General features: G+C 39.8%; 2 protein-coding genes and 1 pseudogene across 6 annotated transcripts; 1 reads left to right on the top strand and 2 right to left on the bottom strand.

Annotated features, from left to right (window-relative positions):
• Window positions 1-57: 57 nt before the first annotated feature.
• On the bottom strand, window positions 58-3,041 carry LOC103945382 (trafficking protein particle complex subunit 12). 5 transcript variants are annotated; one of them, XM_009355939.3, is made up of 3 exons: window positions 1,989-2,155; window positions 1,510-1,555; window positions 58-1,383 (listed from the first exon to the last, which is right to left on the bottom strand). In XM_009355939.3, the coding sequence occupies exon 3, from the start codon at window positions 1,280-1,282 to the stop codon at window positions 176-178; it is 1,107 nt and encodes a 368-aa protein (XP_009354214.2). In that variant the 5' UTR covers window positions 1,283-1,383; window positions 1,510-1,555; window positions 1,989-2,155; the 3' UTR covers window positions 58-175. The 5 variants fall into 5 exon arrangements, 4 of the variants coding, with proteins under 4 accessions (XP_009354214.2, XP_009354215.2, XP_009354212.2 ...); XM_009355940.3 differs by having other exon boundaries at window positions 58-1,374; XM_009355937.3 differs by lacking the exon at window positions 1,510-1,555.
• Window positions 3,042-5,808: 2,767 nt separating this feature from the next.
• On the bottom strand, window positions 5,809-8,113 carry LOC125477104. Its single transcript, XM_048583949.1, has 2 exons — window positions 7,898-8,113; window positions 5,809-7,008 (listed from the first exon to the last, which is right to left on the bottom strand). The coding sequence occupies exon 2, from the start codon at window positions 6,950-6,952 to the stop codon at window positions 6,092-6,094; it is 861 nt and encodes a 286-aa protein (XP_048439906.1). The 5' UTR covers window positions 6,953-7,008; window positions 7,898-8,113; the 3' UTR covers window positions 5,809-6,091.
• A 5,392-nt stretch (window positions 8,114-13,505) lies between these two features.
• On the top strand, window positions 13,506-14,054 carry LOC125477106 (annotated as a pseudogene).
• Window positions 14,055-15,772: the final 1,718 nt, after the last annotated feature.

Below are 15,772 nucleotides of genomic sequence, written 5' to 3'. Positions count from 1 at the left end.
CAAACGACTTTTGCAGCCAGTTTGTTTCCTCAAATTTCAAAGAATGTACTTAAATAGTTACATAAATGCGAATAGTTCATTATAAACTGAAACAAGTAAACAAGTAGTGATTGTTTAACAGAACCTATTAGCAATCAGATAATACGGGAATCTGTAACAAAGAAGATAAATTGAATCAAATCCTCGTAGATGACGAATCAAAATCATCGGGAGCAACCCTGGCAATCCAGCTATTGAGAGTCCTCTTAATATCAGCATGATTAACATAAGCCAACTCGTACATACTGCACAAATTCACCACAACGGTCTCGTTCAATGCCACCGTAGGCACCCTTTCGAGGGCATTCTCCAACACCTTGATTGAATCGGACAAGTCACGCAAGTACATCAAGCAAAGCGCCTTGTTGTTGATGGCCACGACGTCGTTTTGCTCCCTCTCAATGCACTCCTCATACTCCCTCACTGCAGACACGTAGTCTTTACCCACCACGTACACCAAGGCCTTGTTCCTGCTTACTAGGTTCTTAAACTCGTTGCTCGCTTCACCCTGCTTCTCCACCAACCCTTGGACCACGTTGAAGGAGCTCTTAGCTCCCTCCAAGTCCCCCATTTGCATCTGAATGTAACCCAGTTTTGACACCAAAATGGGGTCTGTGTAATCACGGTTAAGCAAGTCGTTGATCAAGCTCAAGCACACAGATACCTCCTTCTGACTCAAATGGACCCCTATAATACCATTCATTACAAACACCTCCCTTCTCTTCCACACAGAGACACTCACATTTTTTTCTTTTCCTTTGATCTTGCTCCGTACGAAATCTAACAAGCAGTACAGCCGATCCAGTCCCTCTTGTCGCTGGCCCAACTTGATGGGCAACAGGGCATAAAGCCACCTCAGGGAGAAAGGTACCATGGAGCCAACCCGGTTTGGGTACACTTTCGGATAGGTTTCATAGTGGTAGCGAGAGCTGTCCAGGTCTTCTAAGGAATCGATCTCGGCAGAGGCTTCAGGGAAACTACGTAGTTTAGTCAAGGCAAGGACATTATAGGTGAAATAAACAAGGTGGTCATGGGGTTTGTTAAGGAGGGATTGGGCTCGGGCCCGGGCCACCTTGTCAAGGATGGAACGCCATGAGCCACGGGTGGCAAGGTCCTGGAGCGAAGCGAGCTCATGGGCCACATCGTTGAGGGAGCCAAACTGGTCCGTCAATGGATCAGTGAAGAGGTTTGGGGTTTCCACGTTGGTGGTTACAGTTTGGGGATCAGGTGTCTCCGCATCCATATTTTGAACTCGTAAGGTGTAAACAGATACGAGATTTGATTTCAGTGGTGGGAAGGGAGTGGTTTGTTGTCTTCCCCTGGAGATGGTATTCCCTGCAGTTACTGTTTCGACGTCAATACCAAGCCGTGGCTATCAAAATACAATTGAGGACAAGTACAGGCTCAAATCATAGGTAGACTTGAAATTAGAGTCCCTGTACGATTCATCCTGCACAACCAAGCACCAACCTTTCCTAAAGTGAAAAGATTCATCCGTAGCTGCTAAAACAGAGAGCTATAAAACAAAAATTAATCTAATTAATAAGAAAATAAAATAAAATCAAGTAAAAGGGTTGAATTTTGTAGAATAAAAAGGACTAATTGCAAAGCTCAGTCTGTATTCTGTACTAGTTATGGATAATTTCATCTGGGATTAGGGGTTTTTTATGTCTCTGCTTATCATATATAATTAGGGTTTTCCATAATTTTTAAAATAAAATAAAAATAAAAGTTTAAGGGCGATTTGTTTGAAGATTCGATTGATGATATTTGGTATTGCAAAATTACTCGCAGTGAATCCAATTATTCAAATTTAGGAATTACAAAGTTGAGAGGATCCCCAAATCAATTGAAATGGAAAACTCGGTCAGATCCGATGGCATAAATTTCAAACACGAACAAATAAACATCCAAATTAAATTGACATGAGCGAAGAGAGAAGAACTAACCAGAGCTTCAGCCTTCAGCCAATATGGGGAAGAAGAAGAAGAAGAGCGTTGGCGAGCTGACCTCAAGAAAAACCAACGCGTGCTATGCTGCTGGAGAGGACGACGTCGTGCGTTGTACTATTTATGTCGTTTTATCTTTTGTTTTTTTTTTTTTTTGGAAACTGGAAATATCATTAACCAAGGCCAAAGCCAAAGAGAGTACAGAAAGCTACATATGGCTAACAGCATTAGACATGAAAGTAGAGAATAAATGAAATAATCCACGTCACGGAGGAGCACACGTGTCACCCTTACACCTACTTAAACAAAAACTAGCTTGGAAAGCATGGCATCCTATCCTTGTTCAGAATACGGGCAAACAAAGATGAGGATCGTTGAACCCAGACTAAGTCCTTCCTCTCCGCACCAGCATGTGACGCTACATAATCTACCGCTTCATTGGCTGATCTTGGCACCCAAGACCAGACACACGAACTGAAGGCCTCGCCAACCCCACGAATATCACATAACACCAGAAAGACTTCCCAAGATTCATGGTCAATGCATCCATTTGGCCATGATAATGTCTCCTTGAAGTCAGATTCCACCACAATACTATGGAAGCCCCACTGTCTCGCCATCACACATCCCTCTAGAACACCTCTTACCTCCACAGCCAAAGCACTTGATGCACATATCCTTTTCCTATGCACCACCAAGCAGCAAAAGGTCGAATCCCGCATCACGACACCAATATGGTAGTACCTATCCACCCGTTTCCAACTAGCATCCACATTAACCTTAATCACACCTTGCCCAGAAGGAGACAAAAGGGTATTGATACGAACGCGTGGACTCAATGAAACCCGCCCATTACTAACCCTCGGGCAAGCTTCCAGGAAGGATGAAACAGCGAGGGAAATGGTGAGCACAGTTTGCAATGGGGAGAGTTGCCGTGAGTTAAAAACCGCATCACACCTTACCTTCCAAATAGACCAACAAGTAAACGTAACGTATGACATGGTTCTCCTCCTATCCTCTGCTAGTCTTGTGTGATCATTCTAAATACGTTGGAGCCATAAGTGGAATGTAGGCACCGAATCTTTATCAATTTGAAGCCCCAAAGCACCCCCAAACCAAACCTGGCCTACACAAGGGCATATAAGTAAAACATGTTTAATAGATTTCTCCCGCTCATAACAAAAAGGACAAATAGGGGAAGTGGCATACCTTTGTCGAAATAAATTCATCTTCGTAGCAGTAGTCCCCCAAAGAGTCCTCCACAAGAAGTTCTTAATTTTTGGAGGGATCGGAATATTCCATATACACTTCCGCACAATCAAATCAACTTCTGCTGAGAAGGAAAGGCGGAGACTCTGAGATCGGCGATTAATGCTATGGACCCAATGATACCCAGGTTTGACTGTGTATTGTCTCCTTCTATCAATCAGCCAAACCAGTCTATCCTTATGCCTAACCACACCGATCGGGCGTATTTAAGACCACATTTTTATCTCCTTCCACCATTTCCATTTCTATAGAATCCAATTGCCAATCCTGAGAGGAATGATCAATAATAAAGGAGACTCGGTGTGAGAGATCCACGTCGACCCCCGGAATCAGGGCAGGGTGCCCGGAAGCCAAGGATGAGATCCATCGATCAACCCAAAGCTGAGTATGCTCACCACTCATATTTTTCCAGTGAGCTCCATTAGCGATAATATCCCTGCCTGCGAAGCCTAAGAGGACCTACCCCTTTTTCGAGCCTCAAAGAGGGAGCAATTGGGAAAATATCGCTCTTGGATAACTTAGGCCCAAAGTGAATCGGGATTGTGAATAAGATGCCAACATTGCTTAGCCAATAATGCTAGATTAAATTCTTTTAGGTTCCTGAAGCCCATGCCCCCTCTTGTTTGGGTAATCCCAGAGATTCACGGCTTACCCAGTGGATCTTCCTTTCTCGCACCTTTTGCCCCCACCAAAAATTAGCAACAGCAGTGTCAATATCATTGTAGATATTGTCAGGAAAACAAAATATATTCATTGGGTAGGAAGGAATGGCTTGAGTGACCGCTTTGATTAAAACTTCCTTGCCGGCTTGGGAGAGAAAACTTTGACTACTAATAGATGGAGGTCTCAATCTAGATCTTCCTCCAATATTTGATCGTTGTTGTGAGGGTTGTGAAATTTGTGATGCAATTCCAAGTGGATGGGACCTTGGAAATGTTGAAGGCTACAACTTCAAGTTTTTCTTTGAGGATATGGAAGTCAAGTCCCATGGCTTGTTTCACTTGTTGCATAGTTATGAATTTATTGATTTGATTGGAGTTGGTAATTTCAATTCAAGTACTACAAGGAACTTTGAAAATACAACTAATCAAATGAAGATTTATTGGGAAGACGTCCAGATCAAGACCTTGGCAGTGGAGCATATTTTATGCAATTCAAAGTTTCCCATTCATTCAAAGTATCTATTTGTTTGGAGTGGAAGATGTCAATATTTTGTCTCCAAAGCGGATGGTGATTCAAATTTTAGGACGACTTCTCTCCGACCCGGTGAGAATGATGCAGGACATGAAATAAGATCATTGGAAGATTCAATACATTTGGCTTTTGAAATTTAGCCGATATACATAGAATACAAGGGTTCTGAAGTAATGAATTTTATGTAATAATTCAATCTTTATTTAATGTAATAAATATAGGGGTGTGATATCCGCACACCCTATTTTACTTCTCACACACCCTTCGAATTTTTGGCCGTCGGATCGGATGAATTAAAGAAGATCAACGGACAAAACTTAACAAGGGGTGTGTGAGAAGTAATTTGGGGTGTGTGGATAGCACATCCCTAAATATATGTTAGTGGGGTAGATTAAGTGGGGTTAATATTAATGAGTTCATTAACTCTAGTAATGATGCATGAACTATGATGCATGTATCAGTAATTATTAAGAAGGGGCTTAAGCATCTATAAATTCATGTATTTTTAAAGAAAAGGGGATAAGTTGTTTGAATTATCATATTGATATTTGAGTTGTAAACTCGTTTTTATGTGCCTTTCTCTTTGTAAGACTCTGTTGCTTTGTTCTTTCTAGTGTCTACGTTGTAAGCTGGTACTAGAACGAAAGTTTATAGGGTTTTTAGGCCTCTTCTCGCACTAGGAGATAGTGGACCCTATATATCCATTCTATCTATCATTTTAATTCATTTCTATCTGCTGCGCCCTGCATCATAAAGCAAGGGGTCCCTTTTGTTGTCCCATTTCTGTATACCTTCCAAAATACTCACCTCCCCTATCTGATCTTACCACTTTAATTTGTTTCCCTAACTTCTAGTTTATAAACTTTAAAACAATTGAGCACTTGAGATTTTTCAGAAATCAAATAAAGATAAGTGTACCTAGAAAAGTCATCAATGAAGAATACAAAGTAAGAGTTGCCACAAGTTGTCCTTGTTGGAAATGGACCTCAAACATCAGTGTGAATTATCTTTAACAGGTTATTACTTCTAGTTGAACTGATCTTTTTATTTGAAATGGTAGTTTTGCCCTTGAAACAATCAATACGAGTCTCAAAAGCATTGAAGTTTAAGGTTGGCAGCACACCTATTTTCATTAGTCTCATCATCCTCTCTTTGGAGATGTGTCCTAATCTTCTATGCCATAGCATAAGAACCATCATTAGTTATCAATTCTTAGGAGCATAAGTATCAACATTGAGACACTCATAAAAATAGGTGCATTGCACTTACCAAATATCTCAATTAAGTGATGCAAAACCAAGCAAATTATCATATTGATTCTTCAAATAAAAACGAATATAATTGTCATCACCAATGAATGAAAAACCATCTTGTACAAACTTAGTTGCAGAAAGTAAATTCCTTCTCATAGAAGGTACATAAAGCACATTGTTCAATACTAAAACATAACCAGAAAAAAGCTTTAACATGACTTGACCAACTGACTTAACAAGGACTTTGTTTCCATTTCCAACATAGATATTGTAATGCTCCTTACATTGGCCCTTTTGGTTTTTAAATCCTTGCGTTGAATTAGTTATATGCACACAACAACCAATGTCAAACCACCATGAGTGTTGAGGTATAAAAACCATATTTGACTATGTTGTAACAAAGAGATTTATGACTGCAATACCTTTCTTAATAAGCCAAGCTTTAAATCCAGCGCAATCCTTTCTCAAATGCTCAGTGGAACCACATAAATGACACTTTTTAAGATTGATTTTATTAAATCTAAGACCAGTGCTAGTGGAGGCAAGATCAGACTTGATAGGTATAACAGAATTGGAAGCATGTTTCTTGGAACCAAGGTAAGGAGAACCTGACTTAGTTGCAGCTTTGCCAATTTTGAGTGCTGCAGGTTTGCTTGGTCCAAAAACTTTCCCCTTTCCTTTCCCATATTGCACCAGATTCACAGTGTCATGCTTACTCTTCTTCATTCTCTCCTCTTCTTGGCAGCAAATGGAGATCAACTCATTGATATCCCATGTTTGTTTCTGAGTGTTATAGCTCACTTTGAGTTGTTCATATTCATTTGGCAGAGAATACAAAGCCAAATGAACAAGGAATTGATCTGCAATAGCTACATCCATTGCATTAAGCTTGTTAGACAGATTGACAAGTTTAAGCAAATGCTCTCGGACACTCCCATTACCATCAAATTTGGCATTGATCAAATCTGAAAGATATACCCCAGTTTCAGCCTTATTAGATCTCTTATACTTTTCTTCAATCTTGGCAATATATTGCTTTGCCAAGTCACAATTTTGAATGCCACATCTTATATGTTCCTCCATCAAATTTTGCATGACCAGCAAAGACATCTGATTAGCCCTTTCCCATTTGGCAAATGTTTCTTTCTCTGCAGCAGTGCTTGTCTCAGTTAAAGCAGTTGGCTGAGGTTGAGTGAATGCAATGCTAAATTCCAACATACCAAGATGCATTTCAATTTGCTGCTTCATGTCTTAAAATTAGTCCCATTCAACTTCAATGTTCATGAGATTGAGCATGTTGAAACCTACAACCAAAACATCATTTGATTCTGAGATTCACGATTTTGTGACAAAGAAAAGGAACTTATTATCCTTTGTTACCCAAAACTGTGGAACCAGTGACACTTTTGAGCAAGAAACTGTCCATATAATCATGAGTATGAATCTCAAATCTTGCATAGCCAATTATAAACACTAGAATATATATAAGTTCAATGCCTTTGGGCAAGAATGAATGTGTGTGTGTGTGTGTGTGTGTGTATTTCCAGTTTCATAACTTACCACACAATAACTTATAGCCAATCCCAGTAAATAGTTTCTTTGGAAAGTTTTCTACTTGTTAGAGCATATAAGTCACACATTGTTGTACATTATTGAATCTTACAGATTTGTGAGACCAATTAAACCACTTTGGTGGTCCTTACAAGTTATTCTGATGATCCACTTAACAATGAAGTATGTCTGCAATATAAGACGCTAAATTATATTGCATTGTCTTATGAACATAATGAACCATTCCATTTCTCCCTCATCTGATACGAACTTAGAATGTACCCTATGAGAAAAGATTTTTATAGAATGACAAGTTATAATTTCAGTGGTTGGGAAAAGTAGAATAAAATAAATACCAAGAGTTTTCAGAAAATTGATCATGCATACTTAGCAACCAATCCGTTAACACTTATTGTTGGTGAATCAGAATGAATTATATCATAACAGCAGCGGAAAACCAAAACATAGATAGTCATGTAGACAACTGAATGAGTCTAATGTCTAGATTGATTGGCTCTGATACCACATGTAGGCGTTTTGATACTTAAAGAATTTGATCAACCAGATCACTAGACTACATTTATATATTATGTCGTTGTCAACATGTAGTATCAGTATACAGATAAAGGAAGTAAGACTTACTTGCAGGATTAGCCATGAGGTCAGACAACCAACGCAAACTCTTTTGAACGGATTGTGAAGTTGCTATATAAAACCTTTGTAGTGATCTTCTCTTCTCTAGGACTCAGAATGGTTTCACTCTCGATAGGGCTAGTGCATATAAAATCTCATGTCCGAGAAGAGAGACCATACTACAGTTATATTGTTCGTGAGATCACAACTGCTCCTCCTATAGTGGTAGCAGTTGTGTCCGCAATTTTAAGAGTTTGTAACCAACTCTTATTCTATTATCTTTAATTCTAATAATTTCCCTCTTATGTATTTTATCATGATTAAAATACTTGTAAGTCCATTATTAATACAAGTCCAATTAGTCCTCATAACATATTTGATATCATGGTTTTATTCTAACTCACATTCCTTTGAAATCCTTAAAGTGTATTTATGTGTGTATTCATTTTGTTCAGAATGAAATGATCTTATTCCTTGCAGCCGCAGATTAATAACGAATATGTTATCCTGCACAAATAGCCATATCCTACGAGGTGGTATTTCTCTCCCGATGTTGGAAGAGGTCTCAAGCTCGAACCCCCTTTCCCTGTTGATAAAAGAAAACTTGTGAGTTTAGTACGCCATGATCGAATATATAAAGGAACATGACGTGTATATGTACTGACCTTAGGTCTCCACAGAACAGTAGTGTAAAAATATTCTTCCAAAGTGAAAATGGTGGGGTTTCGGAATGTGCCTGCCCATCAAATATATGGGTTGCTCCTCTTTGACGCTACCATTTTCTGAATTCCTTTTTAAATTCTCTAAATATGTAGCTACAAACTAGAGAATATATAATATGGCATCCCTAAAGGCTTAAGGCCTAAGCCTTTAGCTTTTGGCAGAGTCTATCCCTAATTCCCTAGCTATCTCCCTGGCCCCTCCAACCAAGTTACAAAAAATGAAGGGAATGAAATTACACACATGCTTTTTATTCATCTTATGCACTCATGCCCTTTCAAGCTCGGCTCTCCGGAGCTTCTTCGAGTTAGAACATGAAGATGTACAAGGACGGGAAATTCATGGTAAGAGATTTAACCCACTTATTATTTCAACTGAATGATCTTAGAATCACTGAATAATGGTGCAGTGAATATTCTGTAGTAGTGAGGCATGCTGGTGTTGGTGGCTCAGTCGAGCCGTATGGAGAAAAACATGAAACGGACGATTCAAGGAAGGCCCAAAGAGGGAAAGGGGGAGTTGGTTCAAATATTGCTCATCAGCGCCTAAAAAGTAGTGCAACACCAATGATTAGAAGGTCCCAGCAGCCCTTCCTCTTGACCAAAACCATGTTGCAAGTAACCTTTGCTTTGATTTTCATTCTTCCCTTTCAATTACTCTAAACATGTTTCGATTTGTCGGAAACAGATATGAAGCGTTGGATTGTTTTTGCTTTTGGTCAAGTTGCTTTGTTTATTGAGAATGTTTCTCCCATTCTATTTGTTTCAATTAATAAGGGTAAAGGGTTTAGGGCAAGTTTTTGTTGATATCTTTATTTTTGTTGGCAAGTTTGTTTGTAAGCTTGTACCATAACTGTTGATTTTCTTTCATCGTCTTTTATCTGTTTTCCTTGTTTTTGTTCTTTCTGTCTTCTCATGTTTCTGCAACAATTGCATTTGCATCCATATGCTTCTGGAAAACGAAGGAAAAGACCGATTTAACGTGCATGGTCAGTAAATCTAGTAAGGGAATAGAATAATCAATGAGGCAGAGAGAGGTTGCAATAAACTGCAAAGCAAGACACCATCAATGGAAAAATATTGTACGTGTTCACATCAAACACAAATAGTAAGTCCAGGCGGTAATACCAAAACCAATGTATTACGTGTTCATTTCCCTTCAGAATCAGATGATCAGACAATCATATTACTAGCAGTCACATAAACTAGTAAATGAATATGTTATTGTATGAGCGGTAATTCTCTTCCCGATGTTGGAACTTGGAAAAGACCTCAAGTTTGAACCCACGGGCCTTTCCTCGTTGATCAATTTAGTATGTCATTATTGGATATATAGAATATAGTGAAGATAACATGAATTTCATGGTGTTGGTCATATGCTAAGCTTAAAACACAACAGTAGTGTAAAAATATTCCTCCAAAGCAAGATTAATGGTAGGGTTTCGGAATGTGCCTGCCTATCCAAGATATGGATTGCTCGTCTCTGATGCTACCATTGGCTAAGTTCCTTTTTAGATTCTCTGAATATGTAGCAACAAACTAGAGGATATATACTATGGCATCCCTAAACGCTAAGGCATAAGCCTTTAGCTTTTGGCAGTCTAAAACAAAATGAAGGGAATGGGAATGAAATTACTTACATGCTTCTTATTCATCTTATGCACTTATGCCCTTTCAACCTTGGCTCACACGAGCGTCTTCGAGTTAGAACACGAACATGGCGTACAAGGACGAGCTATATTGATCTTTTGAACCCCGGACTAGTGTTGCACTGAACTTTTTGTGGTAGTGAGGCAAGCTGGTGTGGGATGATTCGAGGAAGAACCAAAGATGAAAAAGGGGAAATGACGGTGCAGATGTTGCTCATCGGCGCCCAACTGACAATAGTAGCGCAACACCGGTGCTAGCAATGTCCCAGCAGCCCTTTCTTGTTCTTGCCTTTCAATCACTTTGACATGTTCCGATCCATGAATATGCAGGTTTGGTGTGTTTTTGTTTGGCCAATAAGCTTTGCTTTGTTATTTGGGAATTTTTCTCACATTTTCCTTGGTGTTTACCTGTTAATCCAATTTGTTGTAATTATGCTTGTAAGTGGATGTGTGCTGATATCTGTTTTTTTGTTGGTAAGTTTTCAGAAATTGTTTGTCAGCTTGTACCAGCATTGTTTTGCTATGTATTCATTTAATCTCTCTCTGAAACAGGACTTCAACATTTTTGTACCTTCTGTAAACTAGGAAAAACAATTGAGCTCCTTAATCCTAAACCAAAGAACAATAAAGATATGCAACGATCAATACCATGAAACATGGTAAATGTATATGACTAGAGCAAGATCACACCAGTAAGCGAGAAAACAAAAACAGATCTTTAGGTTCTGCACATATGATTCCGAAATTTCGAGAACTTATACCACATTGTAGCTTCAGCAGAGACAATTATCCTTCACGCAACCAAAAAGATAAAACAAAATTAAACATTATGTAAATTTAGTATCAATAAGTAATACAATTGTTGTCAAAGTCCTTAGATGCGTACAACTTATGTTCTATATCAGGTCGAGCAAATAGTCAACCGACATAAGTATTCCCAATGGCATTAACCATGTATGAGCAAAAAAGCACTAGGAAAGAAACACGACCACTTTCGAAAATTTAGGCAAACCAGAAGATGACCGAGCTGGCAGTAACTCAAACCAGGTTAAACTTATCACGCACATCGTTTCCTTATATGTCATACAACAACTTCGAAAAGGATTTCAAGTGTTCGGTTTGCAGAGAAATGGCCAGCAATGAACTCCCATCATTGGTTTCCCTTGGTATTATAAACGCCAACCCCTCGAATGTAATTCCACCAGGTCCCATGAAAATGGGCCGACCCCATCCAAAGTCGGCATCATGGATTGGCAGCCTAACCCAACTAGTTATAGTTGAATATAAGAGTGCACGATTAACAAACGAACAAACTAATTATAAACTAATATAATTTTATTAAGTGAACGAATGATTGCCATGACGGCTACATAACCCAAGAGACCACATTGCGAATGACTTAATTAAAATAAACTAACAGGCAAGAAACTCTAATAACCTTGGCCCACAAGAAAGCCATAAACAATAATAAAATAATAACTAATTTCCCAACACCTCCGTCAAACTCATGGCGGTACACGTCATGAGCTTGCCAACAAGCAAATGTGGATGCAAACTCCGTTAGGCGGACATGACAAGGCAAGCTCCGTTAGGCGGACACGACAAGCGAGTCGGGTGCGGAGGAGGTTCTGATCAGGTGATAATCTGACTGTGCGTGCAGTAACGTCTGTGGTATAACGGTTGTGCAGTGGTCATCCGTGCAGCAGTGCAACAATGACGTGATGAGCAGCAGGCATGCAATCCTAGGTCAATCGAATTTGGGTGATGGTATGAATACAGATCAATGGGTCAGGTTCAGGGTTCCTGATTGCAGCGACAACATGGGTGGATGGTGATGAATTCGTTTGATCACGGTGCCAGTGATTAGATCGTTGGGAAGGGAATTGGAACAAGCATAGCAGTAGACAACAGCAGGGGCAGCGGCGGGCTGGTGGCTTAGTGCGACTCCGGCTCCAAACTTCAACATTTTTTTTTTAAAACAACAAAGGTTAACCCAAACCAAAAAGCAAAAGGGTTTCACGGAACGAAAATGGACAAAACAAACAACAACAACAAAGCCTTTTCCTACTAAGTAGGGTCGGTTATATGAATCTTAGAACGCTATTGTGCTCAGTTATGTGTCATATCTTCCATTAGATCCAAGTACTCTAAGTCTTTAAGAGTTTCTTCCAAAGTTTTCCAGGGTTTTCCTCTACCCTTTTGGCCCTGCACCTCTGTCCCGTAATCACATCTTCTAACTAGAATGTCAATAGGCCTTCTTTGCACATGTCTAAACCACAATAACCGATTTTCTCTCATCTTTCCTTCAATTTCGGCTACTCCTACTTTACCTTGGACATCCTCATTCCTAATCTTATCATTTCTCGTGTGCCCACACATCCAATGAAGCATCCTCATCTTCGCTACACCCATTTTATGTATGTGTTGATGCTTCACTGCCCAACATTCTGTACCATACAACATCGTCAACCTTATTGCCGTCCTATAAAATTTTTCCTTGAGCTTCAGTGGCATACGACAGTCACACAACACGCCGGATGCACTCTTCCACTTCATCCATCCAGCTTGTATTTTATGGTTAAGGTCTCCATCTAATTCTCCATTCTTTTGCAAGATAGATCCTAGGTAGCAAAAGCGGTCGCTCTTTGGTACTTCTTGATCTTCGATCCTCACCCCTAACTCATTTTGGCCTTCATTTGCACTGAACTTGCACTCCATATATTTTGTCTTTGATGGGCTTAGGCAAAGACCTTTAGATTCCAACACTTCTTTCCAAAGGTTAAGCTTCGCATTTACCCCTTCCTGAGTTTCATCTATCAACACTATATCGTCTACGAAAAGCATACACCAAGGAATATCATCTTGAATATGTCCCGTTAACTCATCCATTACCAATGCAAAAAGGTAAGGACTTAAGGATGAGCCTTGATGTAACCCTACAGTTATGGGGAAGCTTTCTGTTTGTCCTTCATGAGTTCTTACCGTCTTTGCTCCATCATACATATCTTTTTTAGCTTGGATATATGCTACTCGTCCTCATTTCTTCTCTAAAATCCTCCAAATAATGTCTCTTGGGATCCTATCATATGCTTTTTCCAAATCTATAAAGATCATGTGTAAATCCTTTTTCCTATCTCTGTATCTTTCCATCAATCTTCGTAAGAAATAGATTGCCTCCATGGTTGAGTGCCTTGGCATGGACTCAAATTGGTTGTCCGAACCCATGTCTCTTGCCTCAATCTATGCTCAATGGATGGAATGTTTGCAAAGAAATCTGTTTTCATTATTGGGGCTACCAAAAGACTGGACATTAAAGACCCTGCACTTCTGCGTCTAGGCCGTCTGGATCAGTATATTTACCCTCTCCCTAATAAGGAATCTCGCTATCAAGTATTCCAGTCTTGCTTAAGGAAGTCTCCAATTTTTTAAAGATGTGGACAACAGAGCCTTTGCCAAGTACACTGTCGGTTTTAATGGTGCAGATATAATGGAAATATGCTAGCGTGCTGAGAGAACATTGAGAATGATATTGAGAGGGAGATGAGGAGAAATCAGAATCCTGAGGCAATGGAGGAGGACGTTATTGATGAAGTAGCAGAGATCAAGGCAACTCATTTTGAGGAATTGATGAAGTATGCTCGTAGGAGTGTTAGTGATGCTGATATCTACAAGTACCAGGCATTTGCGCAGACACTGCAGCAATCAAAAGGGCTTGGAACATTTTTCAAGTTTGCAAACGATGCTTCCAGTGGAGGTGCTACTTCTGGGGCTGGTGAAGATTACCCTTACAATGTATAGTTTCATGATAAGCAAATTTTTCATTCTTTAAATTCCAGCTTTTCATTTTGTATTACATCAATAGTACAACCGTAGAAGTGTCCATTTAATGATCATTGTACCCAAAATTATGATCATATTACTCAAATAAATGTTGAATTAGTTGAAAGCATAGTACATGATTTGCTTTCATCGTTTTTTATTTAAACCCTTTTGCTTGTTTCTGTTCTTTCTTTCTTTTCATGTTTCTGCAATAATCGCATTTGCAGGTATGTTCTTCTGCAAAACGAAATAAATGGTGATTAAATCATCTAAAGCAATAGAAGACACCATCAATTGAAAAATAATGGTTACTTCTTCTAGAGATTGATTTCAAGCAATGTTTCTGACAAATGAGCCAAAACTTTGAGGTAATGGACGTTATAGTTTCAAAATCAAACCATAAAGGACATATTTTTTACTCAATTTCTCACATCAAGCACAACTTGTAATCGTCCAGGTGGTACTGGTAAACAGGTGTATTTTTGTGTGTATTCATTTTGTTCGGAATGAAATGATCTTATTACTAGTAGCCATAGAATTTAATAACCAATATGTTATCCTGCACAAATAGCCATATCCTACCAGGTGATATTTCTTTCTGATGTTAGAAGAGGTTTCAAGCTCGAACCCCCTTTCCCTGTTAATAAAAGAAAACTTATTAGTTTAGTATGCCATTATCAAATATAAAGGAACATGACGTGTGAAGAAAGTTGGGATTCCACCATAAGACCAATTGGCAATATGGAGAGTAGCCTAACCTCTTATAAGTTCATGCAAAGTCCCTCATCCCATCAATATGGGACTCATTCTCAACACGCCCTCTCACGCGTGGCTAGTTTTTAAGCCTAACACATGGACAACACAACGGGATGACGTGGAGCATGTAACAACCCATCCTGATTTTTATTTAAGAATTTTAGAACGAGGGCATTTTGGACATTTCATGCCTGAGAGATATTTTGAGTTTGCTTTTGGGTCTTGTTTAGTGTGCCCAAGGGGCCCACCCTTGATTTTGTCCCCCGGCCCAAAACACTTGCCCCCTCTCTCTCTCTCTTTCTCTCCCTTACTTTTCTCGCTTTCTCTCTGTGTTTTCCCCGAGCTCTCTCTCACAACTTACTTTCTCCATCTCTTTCCCTCGCTGCATCCCTTTCCCCCGAGCACCAAACACCCAAGAAACCACGACAAACGACGACACCACCTCCACCGTGATGGGCCTCTCTCTCTCTTTCCTCTATGAAGCATAGAGAACCCAATAATTTTCTTTGGCGATGAACCGCAGTTCACTTGGATTTCCCAACCACTTCTATGCCGCCGCTGGGCCTAAAAATGGTATGTTTCATTTCCCATCACTCGTAGTTTCATTTCCTTGGTTTAATCGCCAACTATGGTTAAGAATCGGAGTCGATCGGAGCTTGGAAAGCTTCGGCCTTCTTCTTCTTCGAAACCAGGTCAAAACGACCCACACCCGGAAACCCAGTTATTTCCCAGCCTAAATCCTCGGGCCAAGCTACCAAGGCAAACCCAAATGAACCCAACCCAGTTGTTAAGCCCAAACCCAATATCACTCAAGCTTTTGGGCCGTGCAAACCCAAGCCTTCTGCCCAAGGAACCCAGGTCCAAACCCATTTGTTAACCCAACCCAAAAACCCTTGGGCCTGCCCAGAACTAAACCCAAGCCCAACTGGGAACTAGAAGCC

Source organism: the organism of the source record quoted next, unplaced genomic scaffold, assembly GCF_019419815.1.
Source record: "Pyrus x bretschneideri cultivar Hongxiangsu unplaced genomic scaffold, Pyrus_bretschneideri_v1 Contig20, whole genome shotgun sequence".
In the NCBI taxonomy this organism is placed as follows: domain Eukaryota; kingdom Viridiplantae; phylum Streptophyta; class Magnoliopsida; order Rosales; family Rosaceae; genus Pyrus; species Pyrus x bretschneideri.
The sequence above is the reverse complement of the archived record's forward strand: the minus strand, read 5'-3'. Positions and strand labels throughout refer to the sequence as shown.